Source organism: Planococcus citri, chromosome 2, assembly GCF_950023065.1.
Source record: "Planococcus citri chromosome 2, ihPlaCitr1.1, whole genome shotgun sequence".
Lineage (NCBI taxonomy): Eukaryota > Metazoa > Arthropoda > Insecta > Hemiptera > Pseudococcidae > Planococcus > Planococcus citri.
Genome location: NC_088678.1, coordinates 30,549,618 through 30,568,552, shown reverse-complemented (window position 1 = coordinate 30,568,552; position 18,935 = coordinate 30,549,618). Strand labels below are relative to the sequence as shown.

The 18,935-nt window shown below is 34.0% G+C and overlaps 3 protein-coding genes across 6 annotated transcripts in view; 1 reads left to right on the top strand and 2 right to left on the bottom strand.

The window, feature by feature from the left end:
* Positions 1-14,677, bottom strand: part of LOC135835380 (uncharacterized) — a 39,065-nt gene extending 24,388 nt beyond the window's left edge. The window contains exon 1 of one of the 2 annotated variants that reach the window (XM_065349616.1): positions 13,857-14,677. In XM_065349616.1, the coding sequence (XP_065205688.1) occupies positions 13,857-14,052 (196 nt within the window). In that variant the 5' untranslated portion in view covers positions 14,053-14,677. The remainder of the gene's footprint in view (positions 1-13,856) is intronic. The other variant, XM_065349615.1, reaches the window with a different exon arrangement.
* Positions 14,678-15,753: 1,076 nt separating this feature from the next.
* Positions 15,754-17,176, top strand: LOC135835379 (RIB43A-like with coiled-coils protein 2). 3 transcript variants are annotated; one of them, XR_010556872.1, is made up of 3 exons: positions 15,754-16,341; positions 16,579-16,730; positions 16,798-17,176. XR_010556872.1 is itself a non-coding variant. In XM_065349614.1 (3 exons), the coding sequence occupies exons 1-3, from the start codon at positions 16,169-16,171 to the stop codon at positions 16,937-16,939; spliced, it is 393 nt and encodes a 130-aa protein (XP_065205686.1). In that variant the 5' UTR covers positions 15,924-16,168; the 3' UTR covers positions 16,940-17,176. The 3 variants fall into 3 exon arrangements, 1 of the variants encoding a protein (XP_065205686.1); XM_065349614.1 differs by having other exon boundaries at positions 15,924-16,267; XR_010556871.1 differs by lacking the exon at positions 15,754-16,341 and adding an exon at positions 16,352-16,500.
* On the bottom strand, positions 16,725-18,727 carry HDAC11 (Histone deacetylase 11). The gene is made up of 8 exons (XM_065349613.1): positions 18,535-18,727; positions 18,289-18,439; positions 18,098-18,208; positions 17,937-18,028; positions 17,656-17,866; positions 17,411-17,577; positions 17,220-17,328; positions 16,725-17,129 (listed from the first exon to the last, which is right to left on the bottom strand). Exons 1-8 carry the CDS (start codon positions 18,543-18,545, stop codon positions 16,971-16,973), a joined length of 1,011 nt encoding a protein of 336 aa, XP_065205685.1. The 5' UTR covers positions 18,546-18,727; the 3' UTR covers positions 16,725-16,970.
* Between the last annotated feature and the right edge of the window lie 208 nt (positions 18,728-18,935).

Here is an 18,935-nt window from a genome sequence, read left to right as displayed (position 1 = left end):
TCAGCTGGTTTTTTCCTCGTAGGTACTTTAATTAAATAGGTAATAAATATTCGAAAATTGTAAAAAATTAAACGTAGGTTTTTTTTTGTCAAGTTCAAGTCTAAATCTCGATTGTTTCTTCTCCTTTATCTACCGCCTTGTTTAAATTTTCGCAAATCCTGAAATGGATTAAAGTTGGATTTCCAACGCCGATTAACCCACTCAATTCAGATGGTAAATATTTTCACCAAAAATTTCCACCGTCATGGTTTGATCTTCCCACTGTTCAAATACTAATTCGAAAATTCCAGAAAATACACCGAAACGCATTCCATTGTTTGTCGTTTTAAGAAAATACGTTTTCGTAATCAAAAATGGATCTTTCTCTAATTTCACAACCGTCACAGGGACTTCAAAATACTGAATCAGGATCTATTTTTAGAATTCTCGTTTTCGAAAATATAAAAAATTTTCCATTGTGCAACTAGGCAAATTTCAGAAGAAACAAAACCTGAGTAAAAAACACTATTTTAGGAACAAATGGTAAGTAAACAAAGTTCATACTTATCTGAGAATTTTCAGGTTAGCTTGGAAAAATATACCGAATAAATTAAATGGTGTGGGCATTGAAACAGGACGAATTTATAGACTGTCACTTACGTTTCGTCGACTGGAAAAATTAACTGTCGAAGAATTCAGACAGGATTCGACTTTTCAATAATTAAATTAGGACGACGAATGGTCATTCAATCTTGGGTTTATTTCATTTTTTCGATGAAGAATAAAATTGAAAAATTAGAAGAGGCTGCGAATTAAGTGAGCTCCTGGTATTGCAATAATTATTTCATTAAAATGGTACAAAAATTCATATTTGCAAAAAAACAGTTTTAAAAAAAATTGAAAAGTGAAAATTTTTTTTTTAAGAAATTGAAAAAATGATATCACCTCATCACGTAACCTTACAAAAATTGCAGTATTTTCTACAGCATGATTGGATTTTTCAAAATTTCCACAATAAGTCATACCTGCCAATTTTTACTTTTGAAAAAATTAACTACTAGAGAGGGATTCTGAAGAGTTAAATTCAAAAATTGAATGGTTATTTTATTTGAATTTCAACTCATCCATTATTTCACCTTGAAGTTTTTTCGATTTTTTGTGAAAATTGGAGCCCTTGCTTGAGCCCCTAGGAGTGTAAAAACTCATAAATTAAAAATTAATTCTTTGATAAAGGACTAGATAAAAGTCTTTAGTTTTTCATTATAGCTTCCAGCAGCTTCTGGATTCATCATGAACCGTTGAGCTTTCACTTTGAAAGTTCAATTTGAGCTTTTTAAATTTCAATTGCTAATTTAGAATTTCCAGTCCATAGATTTTGAGAAATGATCTTTCATACTCGACTCATTTTTTTTTTTTTTTTTGAGATTAATTAATGGAATAATAAGATTTGGTGTCATAAAAAAATACATACTTATTCGAGTAAAACTTTTTTTTGAAAAATTGAAAATTTTGAACCTTATATAATTATAGCAAAAACAGGGGTACTGAATCGGAGAACCAAAATTTATCCCACTGTTTTTGACGTCACTTCAGAAATTTTTGTAAATTCTCCTGCCCTTCTAACTTTCCACAAAATGTCAAAGACGACTCCACCTAAAAACATATCCATGATGAAAAACTCTTGTCCTGTACAAACTTCACATATAATATTTTTTTATCATTATTTCTGTCATTTTCGATGTAGGAACCTATTTCACATCCCAGGAAGAAGGAAAACGACGCAAAAATTGTAACATTTTGTAATTCTTCGTGTCCTCTCACCTAATGACGGCCACTCGTGTTCAACCTACGAGTTGGTATATCTTCATAAAAAGGTCAAAACATCCATTTACGCCATTTACACGGAAATTTCTTTCTCGCCAACGCACGCACGCATACGACTCGCGTATTTTTGATTCATTGTTACAACAGCAGCAACAGCAGCAGTAGTAGCAGTAAAGAACGTCATCGAGTTTATTTTTAATTAGCGCCATCGCAATCTCACACATTAACAAGGATTACATTCGAGCACGTTGTTAAAAAACAGTAAAGTGAAAAAAAATACATACATCACACGTACTCGGTACTCGTTACCTTCTCATGTGACATTGCATATAGGCATCGCATAAACTTGACCCTCGAGTTCTAGCTTATTTACACGTTAATGTTTCTGATATGATAAGAACATATTATCCATATCTATAACTGCGTATTTACTTTTCTGAAAAAAAAGTCTCCCAGACCCCCGTTGTGTTAGAATTAATCTAGGGATGTGGGACTTTTCGATCACGAGGATCGACTGGGCAACTGGGCACGTGGCCAATTCATAATAAATACATACAAGTGATCGTCCTTGTACTCGAGCAACGTATTCGACCGATGAATAATTTAATTCGAAATCTCGAATCTCGGCGACTAGAACCAATGCCAATCAAACCATCGATATAAACGCTTCAAGGTCACAAGTTAAGATGTGCTGTAATCTCGACTCATCGAGACTAGGTGAGAAAAATTCCTTTCAAAGGAATGAAAAAGCTGCGAAGTGCGAGCTTTCGCCGACGACGACGTGTTGACCCTGAAAAAACGGACGCTACGACGACGGCGGAATTTGCGTCGCTGTGTATCGTTTTATTAAAATCGACGCAGCGATCGTAGAATTAAAGGGAAAGACAGGCTTATGGGAGACGACCGAACGCAGCATCTTCGCTGCGTGAATTTAGTAACTAGACTGGCCGCGAGGGAAATTCAACTTTTGCTGTTCATATAATATTTTTCGTCATATGTGTGGTACCTTACTAGGGTATTATCTACCTACTTAAAATTCGCTGCAAAAACCGTATACCTACGTGAAAATACGTGAAAATTGGTTTATAATGTTTACTGATACGAGCTAAATTTACATAAAATTTATTTCATACCGAATTCGAGAATAACAGATTAACCTCCAACGTATGAAATTGCGAATAGGTGGGTACATTATTTTTCTTCAACCATATTGAAAAAACATCACTCTCGAGAATACTGAGAGATTGTGAAAAAAATCGAATTTTTTGTTTTCGTTGAATTTTTGGAAAAATTTATCGACGATGAATATGCTGAAATAACACTACATACACTACGAATGAGAAAAGCTGGTCTTTCACTTAAAAGCAGGACATTTGCAGGATTTCTGCACGTTAAAGAAAAAACCAGAAATTTTCAGGATCAGCAGGACTGTTAGCACTCCTTAGCTTCCAAAATTAATTTGGAAAGGCAAGAGAGGGGCATGATGCCATGTTTTTCAAGGTAATCAAGGTCAAAAATTGTGAGAAATCAAAGATTCGGTGCATATACGAGTAATTGCTCAAAAACTCTGATTCTTTGATATGATGATCAACTTTTAATTTCGTTTCTATCAATTACACTCCAATTTTTTTATTACGAGTTTTTTCTACCCTCCCTTTGGTCTATCACTTCCTAAAAATTTGGAGACGCGGAAAATGTTGGTTCAAAATCAAGCTGATTGCTCTAAACCTCTCCAATATGCCATAAAATAAAGGAGAGAGAGAGAGGAGATCATATCAAATATGCCTAAAATTTATGAAAATGAGCTTCTGGAACCTGAGACAGATTTCGTGCATGTCCTATGCAAGTTTGAAATTTATCACCTCCCTCTCCCTGAAGTTGTCACCTCAAGTAAAAAATAATTCTCTATTTTTAATTTTTCCCTTTTTTGAAATAAACTCTTATCAAAAGCCTCCTCCCAAGTTGATAAATATCAAAAAATATTAAAAAATGAAATAGATTGAATTTTTATTTTTTTCATTTGAAAATTTCCCATTATTGTGCCAGAACCCTTCTAAATAACCCCTCCTCCTTTTGAGGGTGGACAAGTTCCACTTCATCATCATCCAATGTGCAGAGGGAGCAGGGCCGTACCGAAGTGGTTCTTCAGGGGGGGGGGGGAGGAAACATAAAAATGCCAACTGGTAACATTTTTTGTCTTGAAATTTCCAACTCAAATTTTTCAAAAAGGACTTTTAGCACGACATTTTTTAAACAAATGGGAGGGGGAGCGGGGAGTAGACAAGACAAAATTTTATATTCAACTTTTTCACTTTTCCAATGTCTTCAAACATCCTAAGACTTTTTTTAAGCAAGCGGATGTCGAAAATATGTGTAATTTTCAGCCCTCCCTGGCGAAGCAAGGGCAAACAGCTCTTGAAAATCAGTATTCCATTCCAAGAGGTATAAAAAAATATGTTTTTTTGTGTGATGAGCAACTTGAATTCGAATGATGATTTTTTTTTTTTTGAAAAATTCAAAATTGAAAATAAAAAGCAAACGAGCCCAAACGAAGCGAGTGCAAAAGCTCTCGAAAATTAGTATTCCAAGAGGCATAAAACTTGGAAAAATCTTAGAAATTTTCCAATTGGTATTTCATAATCCAGTTGGCAACTATTCGTGTTGGAGTTCAAGTTGAAATTTTCAAAATTTTCATTTCTTCAATTAGGACATTTTTGCCAACTGACGAGTGAGAATCGCCAATTTGCCAACTTTTTCCATTTCGGACGTCTTGGGGGAAGCTCCCCCCTATCCCCCCTTCGGTACGGCCCTGAGAGGGAGTCAAAATTATCAAGTGAAAGGACCCAATTCAAGTTTCTCACCATACGTTACAACATTGGAGGGAGCAGCCTAGTGTAAATAAAATACCTTGAGATGCCCCTTTCCCCTCCTCACGGGCATACTCTCTAAATTTGAAACAGTGAAATTTAGAGAGTAGGGTTGACAGAAAGTGATAGTCATGATCTCATGAAATAATCTCAAGATTTGAACTACAAAGAAATCAGAAAAATCAGGCAAGACAAAAGGGCAGATTGAAACAGCGTCTCAAAAAACTACCATTTCCAAAATTTCGAACACTCAAGTTCATTATTTGATTTTTGGCGAATTTTAGAAAATTCGAAAATCAGCTCATCGCACTGAAATGTTCAAGATTTTACAAAATAGGAGTTATCAAAGACCAAAATGTTCAAAAAACGTCTTCTTACTACATATTCGGCCTCTTGAATGATAGGAAAGCGTATTCCAACCACTCCAACTCTTCTAGCGAGTTTCAAAATTACGGTGTGTATCCGAATGTACCGATTAGTGATTATCAGTAGAACCATGGGGGGTAAAAACTGTATCTGAATGTCCGTTTCAAAATGACCGCGAATGTCCCAAAAAGTGTATCTGAATGTCCGTTTGGATTTTTGCGCTTACAGGGGTTTCTAAAGTAGGTACTTCTGTTGAATGTAATGTGTAGTTCAAAAAAATTTTCTTGGCAAATATTTCGCATTAATTAATATGCTAAATTGTAGAAAGATATCATTCCTAAAACCGGGGAAATATTTTGTTAGGCAGTGGTGCCAATTTTTAAATAATTTTTGCCAATTTCAAAAATTTGAAAAAATAGTTGAAAACTTACCTGTGAAATTGTTTTGATTTTTCGAAATTGGAAAAGAACTTCCAGGGTAACGTTTTGAAAATTTGGAGATTATTAAAATGAATTGTACTAGCCCATAGGCAAATGTTAGATACGTATCAGAGAAAAGGTATACCTAATACTCAGATATACCTACTCGTAATTGTAAGATCAAGAAAGATATTTTAGAATCTTCTTCAAAAAAATCTAAATCAACTTCTTAGAGCAATTTGGAGAAGAGAAACCTCACAAATCAACTTGAAAGACTGGAAAATTTGCATGTGCGTTTGGATGGGGTCCTAGATATGCCTTTTATTAGGGATTTCAACCTTTCAGCTGTAAAAAAGTAGATTTTTGTGCCTTCATCAATGGTTTTTATAGCCTGATTTTCCTGAAGTAAAAATGCAATAAGGCTTAGGATGTACAGTCGATCATAATTCCAGGATTGGGAGTGGTGCCTCTCACTTTGTTTTGGGTTTCATGAGCCCATCTTCATCGACCTTACACTTATAATATCTAGGTATTTTTATGCTACATGGAAGGTAGTTGTACTTTCCATTGGCTTCCATATTCGTCAAAACCAAGATACATATGTTTGGGAATCCCTAGTAATACAAGTTTTTTTTTACTTCGGACATTCGGATACACCTTTTGGGACATTCGCGGTCATTTCGCTTCGGACATTCAGATACAGTTTTTACCCCCTGCGGTTCTATTATATTGTACTAATTCGGACATTCGGATATGCGGCCCAAAATTATTACCTCCAACAAAGTAACAAAACAAAAAGTTGGAAAAGGACAACTATAATATCGATAAGAAAAGATTGTAATTTCTCGCTTTTTAACCATTTTTGAAAGAGGGAACGAATATACAGAAATTTGAGCTATTAATTTCCAACCCTCCTCCCCTCCCATTGTTTTTCTTTAAACCCGAGTAAATCACACGTCTGCGAATCACATTTGAAAACGTTTTCAAAAAAAGTTTCCTCATCTACCAATTTGATAGAATCAGCGAAATAAGGCACGATCTTTGCCCTATTAACGCGTTCTTACTGCTTACCAGCAACACTCATTTGCGTTTACTACGCATTTCTTGGACATTTTCACGGCCAAAGAACACATGTTTGATGTTTTTATCACGATTAGACCGTGATGCAATTCAGAATACATATCACTTCAACAACACCCTGCACCGGAGGTTCACTTCCGTCTGATCACTGATCAGGATATGCAATACACGACGCGACGGTCAAAAGATCACCGAGACAACAGCCAGGTACTACAATCATATTAATTGCATGTCTACGTGCAGATGCAGATTAACGGCCTCACATAATATCCTTGAAATTCAGCGTGTCACGACCGGCTTAAATATACTACGATCGTATTATCACACATCGAAAATTTCTAGCTTGTCAATTGGAATTTTGCCAAAAATCATGCGGCTTGGCGCTTCATCGCTCTATGAGACTCCATACGATTAGAAAATTATCCCTTTACTTCTCTTCGCAATAATTCTTTTTCTTTTAATCTAAGACATACAGAAATTTTAATCGTGTAAAATCGTCGAGACTGAAATCTATTTACGTTTTTTTCTTCTCGTCTAATAAGTCAACAATGTAGCTGCTTTTGCCATTCCATAAACAAGTATACCACACGTGAAAAGAATGAAGAATACGAATACGAATGTGGTTTTTTGCGGTAATAATTATACGAACGATGTTAAATGGCGTATTATTTATTAGTATGCTCGCTGAAATGAAACAAATAGCAAATGTGGGCGTTGAATAGACAATGTGGTGTTTTTTTTCAAGAGGTGCGAAAAAAAGACTCGATTGCCAACATGAATTCGAGATAGAAGTTGAATTTTTGAACAAGTTTTTGGTCGATTGATGAATCAAGCATCAGATTGATAAGAAAATGACGTCGTTAATAATATTCTTTTAATTATCGAGTAGGTAATATTGTAAAACACTGATAAGGAAACTAGTTTCCCATCTCGAGAAAATTAGCGATTGAGAATATTTACGCGATGAGTAAGAGATAACGATAAAAAGGTCTCTAATGATGATAACAGGTGAGCAAATCAATAAAATGCCGATAATATTGTACGTATTTCCAAATAGCTTGATTGTATTTTTTCAATGTTACGTGACTTTTTATTTATTTATTTATTTATTTATTTTTTTGAAGAAAAAACGATAAAAATTTTAAGCTCTTCGGGTACTTACATAATATTTTTTAATTTCGAGTTTCGTGATATTTTAAGAACTGAAACGACATTTTCAAAAAATAAATCGATTGAAAGGATAAGTTTTCGCAATTGGAAAACAGTTGGAGATCAGCCGAAAATTTGCTTCTAAAGAATTAATTCAGCCCGAGGATTACTTCCCTTGAAAGAAAGCTTCCTTTTCGAAAAACTTGAGAGGTCAATTTTAACCATGTTCGTGAATTTTGAAAATACGAGTTTGCCCAAACCGATCCTGCAGATGCCCCGCCCTTCTGATCTACGACGAGCGAGGGTACCAAGTGAGATCGAAAAAACCAACATTTTGTAAACTGAAGTTCATTTTTGAAAATCCAACCCCTCCCCCGCCCAATAAAAAATCCCTAATATTTTGAGCCCTTCTGGAGCCTCCAGTGAGTTTTTAATTTTCTCTAAAAATTTCAAATTACATATTTTAAAACTGTCAAGAGTGAACTTTGACATCAGTAATTTTGATCAATGTCATGATTCATTCGTCACTCCTTTCGCAGAATCTCATATGCAGGAAAAAATACACTTCAAAAAAAACCAAGAACATCTCTAGTCGGTAACAAAGTTTCCCAACTCTCATAGTCATAGCTTTGAGCTAGCTCTAACTGGAACAACGACGTAATTTCCTAAAGAAAATTACAGTCTACTTTTAATTATCTTTTATTAATTTGATTCAATTGTCTGATTAGATAATTACACAACAAAATTCACTAGAAAGAGCCTCAAATACTGCATAATTGATCTCTCGGTTGCATCAATCCTACACGCAGCGAGCTCGTTAGAAATACATACAATAGCCTGTCGACTTGGCAAAAAATTCGCCAATAATTACAAACACAGCTAACACAAAATCGAAATGGTATTCTGCAGCTCGATATCGCGCCCTTGTCACACCATATCTGTTTTTTGTTTTTAAAACATGGTCTACTTGGTAAATACGAATAAATCGTCGTTCTAGTTGGCGCACGGATGTTTTTTGTTTTAAAATAAACCGACATTAAAAATATTTAATTTCATTATCACATGTTTTCGATTTTAATCCAGTAAATTGAGCCACGAGAGCGGATTTAGATTAGAATTGTTTCAATATGTTAACCTTTACGTTTCCTTTTCTCATTAGCTTATCTCGAAAAAGCTCAATTAGTAATGCAGAAATGAATTCACGAGATCAGAATAACATTTAAATTTACCAATTACCGCAACGCTTACGAGTATAGACTGCTCAGTGGATAGGTAAGGAACCTAGCTATAAAATCAAGATCGTGGACATCGATGACTAGGTACAGTATCTGAAATCTTTGACATGCTTTGACATGAACACGCAACTCAAATAATGACGTTGTAATCAATTTCTTAGAATTTCGATTGCCCATTTGCTGCACTGTTTTAGTATTAAAAATTCCCAAACGTCGATATCAATAACCTTAATGCAATTTATCAACTTCTATCACATAGGTAACCTTGAAAAAATCCACGAAAAGCCCAGACAATACGATTGTATCGATGGGCACGCGATATTAAACACCTTTGTAAAGGTGAGCTCGAGCTGAATACGTGATATGCCTTTATTTAGCCTCGTACGCGGTAAATTTCTCCATCGGGAAGTTATTTAGGTCAGGAAGAAAAAAATTGCAGCTCAATTGCCTGGCACTGGCAGCAGAAGCAGATTCGAGTGTACTTAGAGCTATGTAGTTGCCTAGTTGGGATCTGGGGTGTGTGGAAAGGACATGTGCACGAATCATCGCAAATGTTGGCAAAGTTGACAAAATAATTACCATTTGTTGGTGGTGTTTTTTTTCTCTTCTATTAAATGCTAATTATCTCTTGTTTTTTTTTTCATTTTTTATTTTTTAGTCATCATATTCACGTTCTCCATTGTGTACACGTTGGAATACATTTCCTTGCTAATTTACGTCGTAATATTACAGAAAAATTTATTTTTTCACATAGTTGGCGAATATCCGATCCGTTTCGTCCGCCATGATATCGTATGATGAGTACTTTACCGCTGAGCGAGGAATTAAATATGTACCTCCAAACGAATGTATTGTTGGTATTGTACTAGTCGAAAAGATATTTCATATTTTCCCTACATGAGTTGACAAATACGAGTAAACCGCATATGCTCGCATTTCGGTACAAAAAACTTTGAAATCGGCGACAAATATTTAAAGAAAATAATACAAGAATCTCTTTTCCTTCGCCAGCACTTGAGATTACAATTTCAATATTTGCCAATCAATCAGTGCATGACGTAAAACAGCGAACAGAGTGTGAAATATAGTACGTCAAAAATAAGGTAGGATCTTTGACAAATAACCTCATAATAATTTTTTTACTGCAATATAAAATAATAAGTAAACTCATCACTTTATAACTATATCGTATCAAGTAGAAAGAAGATATGATGTTTACTGAATAAATTATGACATCGAGTTACGATGAAAAATGATAATTTAACGAAGCGGCATTCTTTTAATCAACGATGATCAATCATCATTTCAAACAGTCTACGGGTGCGATTCCGAGTACGTAATTTTTTTAAATAAAAATAACCGCCGACGATAGTACTTTTCTCTTAACAATATAAAAACCCTCACTAGGACTGAAATTATTAATTAAGGTTTATATTTTTCCTACTCGGATTTTCCCAACTGTGGATAATACAATGCAGAATGCAGATACTGCAAATTATTCGAAGTTTCTTAATAATTCTTAATTACACACCTACACGTCAAGTCAGCAATTCATACGAAAAAGTTGTCAATCTACTCGTATCAAAATGAATGCGTCTATGAAGGGTCATTCCACGTCGATTGGACCAAGAAGTGATAGGGGGGTTCGGCGATTTTTTTGAAATTTTTCCTGTGGAAAGACCTTCCGAAGGATGACCGATGGCGCAAATCGCAGCCCTCTAGCCCATTTTTAAAGGCAGCCAGGGGATGTCAAAGTTTTCAGTGAACTTCAAATATCATCTATTTCAACAGTTGATTACTCGATAACCGCGATAGGTACCTACCAAAATGGAACATTTTCCCATAGTTAGGGTTTTTGAAATAAAGTCAGGGTTGCCACTTTTTATCGTACAAAAAATTAGCTCAAAATCCACACAAAAAAGTCAAAATTCGAAAAAATTCAATTTTCAATTTCAAACATCATAGGGGTCAAATGTGTCAACTTCACCAATCAAAACTTTTTTTTCATGTTTTAATTCAAAAAATCGCATTTTTTCGCCAACTTTAAAATTTTTCAAATCAACTTTTCAACATGGTACCATCCCAATTTTAAATATATTGTTCAGCATGAAAAGTTGTCCATAATGTTTTTTTTCAGAATTTTTGAGAGTTGGAACGATATAAAAACTACGTTTCGAAACTTTTTGAGCTAATTTTTTTTACGAAAAAAAGTGGCAACCCTGATTTTTATGATATCATCAAAAAGCCTTTCAAAACCCCTATCTATGGGGAAATGTTTCATTTTGGAAGGTATCGCGGTTATCGAGCAATCCACTGCTGAAATGGATGATATTCTAGGTTCACTGAAAACTTTGACACCCCCTGGCTGCCTTTAAAAATGGGCCAGAGGGCTGCGATTTGCGCCATCGGTCATCCCTTCAAAAGGTCTTTCCACAAGAAAAATTTCAAAAAAATCGCCGAACCCCCCCCCCTCCTACCTATTCTTGATCCAATTGACGTGGAATGACCCTGAAGAGGACGAAGAGGTACCTATTAAAAAATAATCATGCTGAACAAATTCTTGATCAAAATAGATGATCATTTCAACTATCGAAAATTATCGAAAGGTCGTTAGAGTGGATCGAGAAAAAAATGAATGTCGGAGGATTTTCTCTCTAAATTTGAAACAGTGAAATTTCACTGCTTAGCAGTCACGACATTTTGGCTTCTTTGTTTTGCAGTAAAAAACTACTTACTGCTTTTAAGAAGCCAAAATGTCGTGACTGCTAAGCAGTGAAATTTCACTGTTTCCAATTTAGAGAGTTGACTAAACTCAGAAAAGACCTTCGGGTTTTCAAAGAGGGAGAATTTTTGAAAATAAAACCGCGGTATAAAAATAGATTCAGCTCTTTGGAAGCCTTACATTTTGTACAGTACAACACGCCGAATTTAAAAATATGTAGTGAGTTTTGCATTGCTCCAAAAATTTAAAATTCTCACCCTGAATCTACATCAAAAATCACTTTAGCACCTTCGAAAATCTACATTTTGATATCTGTAACAAAACGATTTTGAAAATGTTGAGTTTTGCTTCATCGCTCCCCTTCTTTGTTAAAGTTTTGACTCAAAATGAAATCAAAACTGGAATCAGCCCTTTTGAAAACCTATAACATTTTGATACTTACAATTAGACCTATGATGTGCCTTGTAAAGTTTGTGTAAAATCTTTCTTCTCTACCTTCAGATTAGCACTCAAAATAATATCAAAAATGGATTGAGCACGTTTGAAACCTCGTCATTTTTTGTACTCAGAAGGATGGATTTGAAAATTTTCAGTTTTGCCCTTTACCCGCCTTCAAGGTTTTGCCAGGGAATAGTCAAAAATGGAGACAGATTTGCCCATCTTACCCATTATAATTCATTTTTTACACATGCTAATAGCCTGAACGTAGCTAAAATGAATCTTTAGATATTTTCGTACTCCTAACTTTCGGCTGCTGCAGAGAAATTTTAAAATTCTGCAGGAAATAGAAACGTCGTGGGACTTCAGAATGATACCAAAATCGTTGAAACATCCAAAAAAATGTTTGCTTGAGAGCAAGGAAAGATCCGAAAACATATCCAATTTTATAGAAATATTCCAAAAATGGCAACACTGCCAATTTTTTGCTAAAGAAAAACTAGAGTAAATTTTGGGGGAGGGGTGATTTTTAGTATACGTAGTTGAAAAAAACATTTTTCAAAACTTTTGTTCTTAAAAAAAAGGTCAATGTTCCTGAAAATTCAGAAACCTTCAAGAATTTTTTGCAAACTTTCGATGCTTAGGTTCCAAAAATCCATAATTTCGGGGAGGACGCGACGGTTCAGAATTCTTAGAAATTTTCTTCGACTTTTAAAACTTGTATAAATAGAACCTGCAAGGCAAAATCCACTCAAAACCTTGATCCAAATCAAACACCTGAACAATTTCATTATGATTCGAAATCTGTGATGGGAAAGAAAAACAACAAGGCAAAAGAATTGATCCCAAAAAGGGCATATCTAAAGTATCTACAACTTATTTTTTTGATATTTAGCTTTGTTTACTGTTTAGTGAATTAGGACGTGTTTCAGACATGACCATAACACCAAAACCTCTAAAAAAGTTGGAACATATTTCAAAAAACGTTAAAATACATTAAGGTAAGTACTGAATAAATTTACAGGCGAATGTCGGTCTCCTGAATCAATTTTCATGTTTTCTAGAGGTGATAAAACTACTTTACAATATACCTACTACATGGTGCAAAAAAATCCAATTTTTAGATAGAGAGGGCAAGAAAGGTAGGTAGATTAATTTTCAAGGTCAATAAAAGTGAGAACCCGTGTTTTGAAATGGTTTTGTGCCTTCTCATAGTTCTAAGGCGCTGAAAGTGAAATATTATAAGATAGGTAAGGAGTCACTGCTGTATGATTTCTCAAAATGGATGAATTTGTTTCCTTCGCCCACCCCTTCCACCGAACATTGAAAACTCCGTTTAAATTCTGATCAAAAGCTATTCCCATCACTGAGCTTCTGTATTAACCCAATCCCTTGAATTCAGACTATTTCAGTCTACATCGAGCTGAGAAAAAAATTGACAAGACTCATTGAACATTGCCTCTAGCATTCTTAAGATCTTGAAGCAAATACGAGTATTCCCTCCTCTCTACCACCATCCTAGCTCTATTACACGTCAATATACTGTAACAACCATATTTCTTCGAAAAAAAAACCGAACTAATGACAGGACGACAGGTGACAGGTAACTGAGCTTGTTTACAATTACTTCACATACGTTATGAACAGATTTTCAGCCATATGCCGACAAACGAATGTCTGATTTCTAAATATATCTCTACCTGCCATAAAATTTGTGGTTATTCACCTCAACATGTAAGAATAGGTAGGTACCATATTAATAGAAAATTTGCATTACCTTTGCGTCTGCCGAAAGGTCCCAAAAACGTGACATTTCTACCGATGATATTCTCGTCGACGTATTTGATTAATTTGGGAAAATCTGCTGGTTTTCCGATCAATGTCGAACGACATTTGACATTTTTAAACGGATAGTCTTCCGGTAAAGTACAAAATTTACGATTGGCACATTTCTTTATAGTAGTGGTTGACATGGTTGATATACGCTCTGTTTACATACTAAAATGTGTATTAGATACGACAATGTACATTTTACTACACGAACAAGTTTAGTACAGTAGCACCGAACAATCAAGTTTATCACGTGAGTTTATCTGTTGAAAACGATACGAACCACCGTTTGAAAATTTTATAACACTGCGCTCGGATCAAATAGAAAATAAAATATTGATATAAAAACGCGAAAGTGACAGAAGAAAAGCCGGAATGACCGAATTTTTACGAGTAGTTAACCTTGAAATTTTAAATTAAAATTTCACCACCACGTTGCCTACGAAATTCTTACTTCGGGTGAAAAATTGCTACCGGTGTATTTTGTTTACGAAATCTGAATGCAACGATTTCGAAAAATTCTACGAATCGGCTCGGTTAATTAGTTAAAGAACAATAATGAACGGAAGAGCATTCGCAATCGTACGAAGTAAACAAATCGACTGAGTAAACTATTTTTTGGACAATGTTCGATAATTAAACTCGATTAAAATAATGAGAAAAAGGTGTTAATTACTCATACACTACGAGAAAAAACACGACACCACACATCCACTTCCGATACTCGAACAACACTCTTTATCTGCTAGACTGCTACCTAAACAGAAACAAACACAGAAACAGTACGAAAAAAAACACGAGCTTGTTTACAATGTTGCCATAGTTGAAAACGTAAAAAGTTCTCGCGTCGGCGACGTAAACAAGAGTTTTTCTTTAATGTTACGTAATTCGATAATGCAAAATTTTGCTTCGACGAGTATTTTGAAAAATAATGTGGAGTAGTACGGTTAAAAAATCTAACCTACTGTTATGAGACATTAATTTTAATAAATGATGAATTCACGATGATTAATGGCGTCGTTGCGTTACACGTTAGCATTTCTAATTTACCCAACTTGATTTCGCTAAAAACTTGAAAACAATTCATCACCGATACTGACCTACCTTCAAAAAGGTGCTAAAATTTTAAAAATGTAACGCAATTATCGCAAACATTTTACTCCTTGTGATTCAATTACCATTATTACGTCAATGTAAAGGTATTAGGGTAATACAAGTTCAGATAAAACAAGATTACAAAGATTTAGGGCCATATTTATAGACGATACTTAGCAATTGCTTGGCCAAGTAATGATTTTCAAAATTAATTTTCCAGTCATGATTGAATTCCTAAAAGTGGATCTATCATTAAATTGGGAGATTGGATCCTGAAGTATTCATATATCAATTCAAAAACGTGAAATTTTCAATTTATTTGCTAGAAAAATTGAAAAGAAATCCGCTACTTAGCCAAGCAATTGCTAAGTAACGTCTATAAATATGACCCTAAACTTCAAGTGTTTTCTTCAATTTTGAATTCGTAATAGCCTACCAGTTACTATCGTTGAAACAAAAACTTCGTCAATTATTCGTTCTACATTATTTTGAAAATTTAAATAAGTGGAAATAATCCCTGTGTAAACTTGGATGACTGAAATGGAAGAGTTTATGGATTGAAAAAAATGTTAGGTAGATATGTACAGTACAATTACGAGAAATAAGATCGTACCTAATTACCTATTCGAGTTTTCTTTGCATGATTCATTTGTTGTAGAGTCTATTTCAGCTCATATTAATTACGCAAATGAAATGTTTTCTGTTTGAATTACGTATCGAAGTTCCACTGCTCATACGTACATATATCATTTGATAAAATCTTTAGTCATCAAAATGTTTACTTACCTTTTACATGAATGAAACTATGGTGGGAAACCCAGATTACGTCTGAAAACTTATCAAAATGAACTAAGTAGTAGGTAAACTGTATCAATCTCAGATCAGATACAAGGTTGAAAAAGTAATAAATCTTTAATCGCAACATTTACTTAGGTACATCAATATTCAATTGGAAATTCCCCTTTCAATACCTTAAACAGCCCAAAAATTCTCAATACCGAAAGGATGAAAAAAATTCCTTGCTTTTCACATTATGAATGAGTGAATGTTTATATGAAATCGTCATGACAATGAATAACACTTTTCTCGCTACATGTTTTAGTTGCGCTAACATTGAAATAATATTTTATTAATTCTTTTTGAATTTGGATAAAAATATTTAATATGATATCGGAGGATTGTGTTGAGAAATTAAAAAGAATGCGTATATTAGAACGAGAAAGAAGACAACGAATTTTCAACGATAAGCAACGATTGATTGGCGTAAGTATTGGTTATTTCCGATGCCTTGTATTGAGCTATGAGCATACTTACGTCCATAAAAATGTGAGATTTAGGTATGTAATATCAAGTCTTTTCCTTTCATCTGTTGATTAATCGTCCGCGTCGTTAATGAAATTTAGCTTGCCAAATACCTACAAATACTTACTGCTTTATTCTCGATTCGTTTAAATTGAACATAATTCGTGGTCTGAGCGGATATTTCGACTAATTGAGTAATACAGTCAATAAATCCTAAACTATATCTTGATTCAATAATTCTGATGAAATTAACTTAAATTATTTGTATCAAGGTGGATAAACACGCATTAGACGAACAAGTCAGAGAACGAAAACAAACCGAAGAAAGACAACAAAGAGACGAAGAAATAATGCAAAAAGACTTAATCAACTGTAGTCTGAAAGCTATGGAAAAAGAACAAATAATGAAGCATTTAGCTTACAGGTATGGTAACATATTTATTGTTTAAAGTTCTTGTGAAAATAACTGAACTTGAAATAATTTTTTTTAGAGACGCCGAATATCAAAGACAGCTCCAAAACATCTTACTAGCCAAAGAGCAAAAATACAGAAACCGTATAATAAACCAAGAACCTTTAACGAACATTCCAACAGACGATTACTACAATTATTTCAACACGAGTAGTAGATAAATAACAACCTTATATTGATAATGGCAACATTTTAATAAGAACTAATTAATCCTAGATCGGCTAAGTTGAGTATTGAATCGGCAATTATTTTGGCTGTACATTTCAAATATCCGCCGCTTGTCAGCATCACGATGGGTATTCTTCGTTCTCGAGCTTTCATAAAAACTATTTTATCTCTTTCGATGATTCCCTAAAAATGATTTTTTTTTTACTTTTAATAAAATGTATTTGAGAATACGATGCGATTTTTTATTCGAGTGATAATAATAAAATTTCTTACGTTAGCAGTAACGCAAAGTTTTCCAAGAGGATCACCTTCTAGAATATCGGTCCCAGCATTATAAACGATTATGTCTGGATGAAACTTGTTCAGTGATTTTTCAATATATCTATTGAAACCAAAAAAAATAAAAAAAATACAATACATGTCATCTTCATCAATTGTGAAAAAAAAACTGAGAAAAAAATTACTTTTCAATTAAGGGTAAGTATTCACTATCGGCCGTATAATTACTCAATTCGACAGCACGATTGATTCCTTCTTCGGCAATTTTATCGTTTGGATAAATATTCACATTATACGCGTCCAAAATAAAAACCCTTTCGTCTTCTTTGAAATCTCTCTCGTGTCCATTTCCCTATACAAATAATCAGTACAAAAAAAGAATGCTTTAGTGCCTACAAATGGAGAATTAAAAAAAAAAAAAAAGACATACTTGATGAGCATCTAAATCAATAATCATTGCTTTTTGAACTTTTAAACAAGAATCTTCGAAAAGACTATGAATAAGAATGGTTATATCGGCATAAGGACAGAATCCACCACCTCTTCCTTTGGAACAATGATGAAATCCTCCGCCAATATTTATCGCCCAACCGTGTTTCATGGCTAACTTACTAGCAAGCACACTGCCACCGACTTGGTATCTGAAAAATAATAAATTATCATGAAATAAAAAAGAAAAACTATAAGTTCATATTTTCATAGAAATACCACCTCATACATTGTAGGTACATTCTCTGAAGCATAATATTTGGTAAAAAAGCCAATATGGGCATTTCAGCAACAGCAGCTACTCTGAAACTCCACTGCGAACAAATATTTTGAATGTAAAACTAGAATAAAATAAATTAACAAAATAATAGATATCTACGTACATTCAAACTGTTCAAATATTTCTTAGTATGAATCTTCAATAACTCATCTTTCTGGATTTCCTCCGGAATATTAAGACTTTCATTGGTCAACAATTTTTCTTGCTTCAAATACTGTAAGTAATATATGATAAGTAAGGACACTTTCAACCTTTCGGTGCTTGTATTGTAATATACTATTGATTTGTAGGTACCTCGATTACATTTCCCCATTTTGATGCATCGAATGGATGTAATTTCTCGAAACCAAAAAATTTCACGTTGTACTTGGAATGATAAACGATCGGCCATTTCACAGTTTGGTTATTTTCTGTCTTCGTTTCAGTCGAACTTTTCATACTTGAGCTGAAAATTTATTAGGGAATAAATTTATTGGTATGAAAACTACTTATAAAGCTGACACAAATCAGTTATCAATAGAAAATTGAATAAAAACTAACCAATTCTTCATCGGAATTTTATGGATGGAACGTTTTACATTTCGATTTCAACTGCTGAAAATGAACAACACAAATTACTGTAACTTAAAAAGTAATTCCATTTGAATATTAGACTATTTTAATTCTAAATCGTCTAAGATTTGAAGATAGAAAAATTTTCAAATATTTTGCGTTTCAATTTTGAATTTTATCAGTTCACGAGAAGTGATAAAAAATAATTTAAAAATTTAAAAAATGTAAACATCGTAGTAATTTAGGTTAGGCAACGTTGGTTGCATGTCGCGCACGTGTTATGATGAGTCACGTGAGCGAGACGTACGTCTATATTTTGATATTTGAATACTGCTTCCTGCTTCGTGTTTATTTTCAAAAAAGAGCAGGCAGAGGAGGGCCTGGACACT

Excerpts from the sequence above, each read along its gene's own strand:
- LOC135835379 (XM_065349614.1), top strand. The coding sequence starts at position 16,169 with ATGATATCGGAGGATTGTGTTGAGAAATTAAAAAGAATGCGTATATTA. Across the intron at positions 16,268-16,578 it reads ATAAGCAACGATTGATTGGC|GTGGATAAACACGCATTAGA; the intron begins GTAAGTATTGGT and ends ATTTGTATCAAG. Across the intron at positions 16,731-16,797 it reads ATGAAGCATTTAGCTTACAG|AGACGCCGAATATCAAAGAC; the intron begins GTATGGTAACAT and ends AATTTTTTTTAG.
- HDAC11 (XM_065349613.1), bottom strand. Across the intron at positions 18,029-18,097 it reads AATATTTGAACAGTTTGAAT|TGGAGTTTCAGAGTAGCTGC; the intron begins GTACGTAGATAT and ends ATTTGTTCGCAG. Across the intron at positions 17,578-17,655 it reads TTGATTTAGATGCTCATCAA|GGAAATGGACACGAGAGAGA; the intron begins GTATGTCTTTTT and ends TTATTTGTATAG.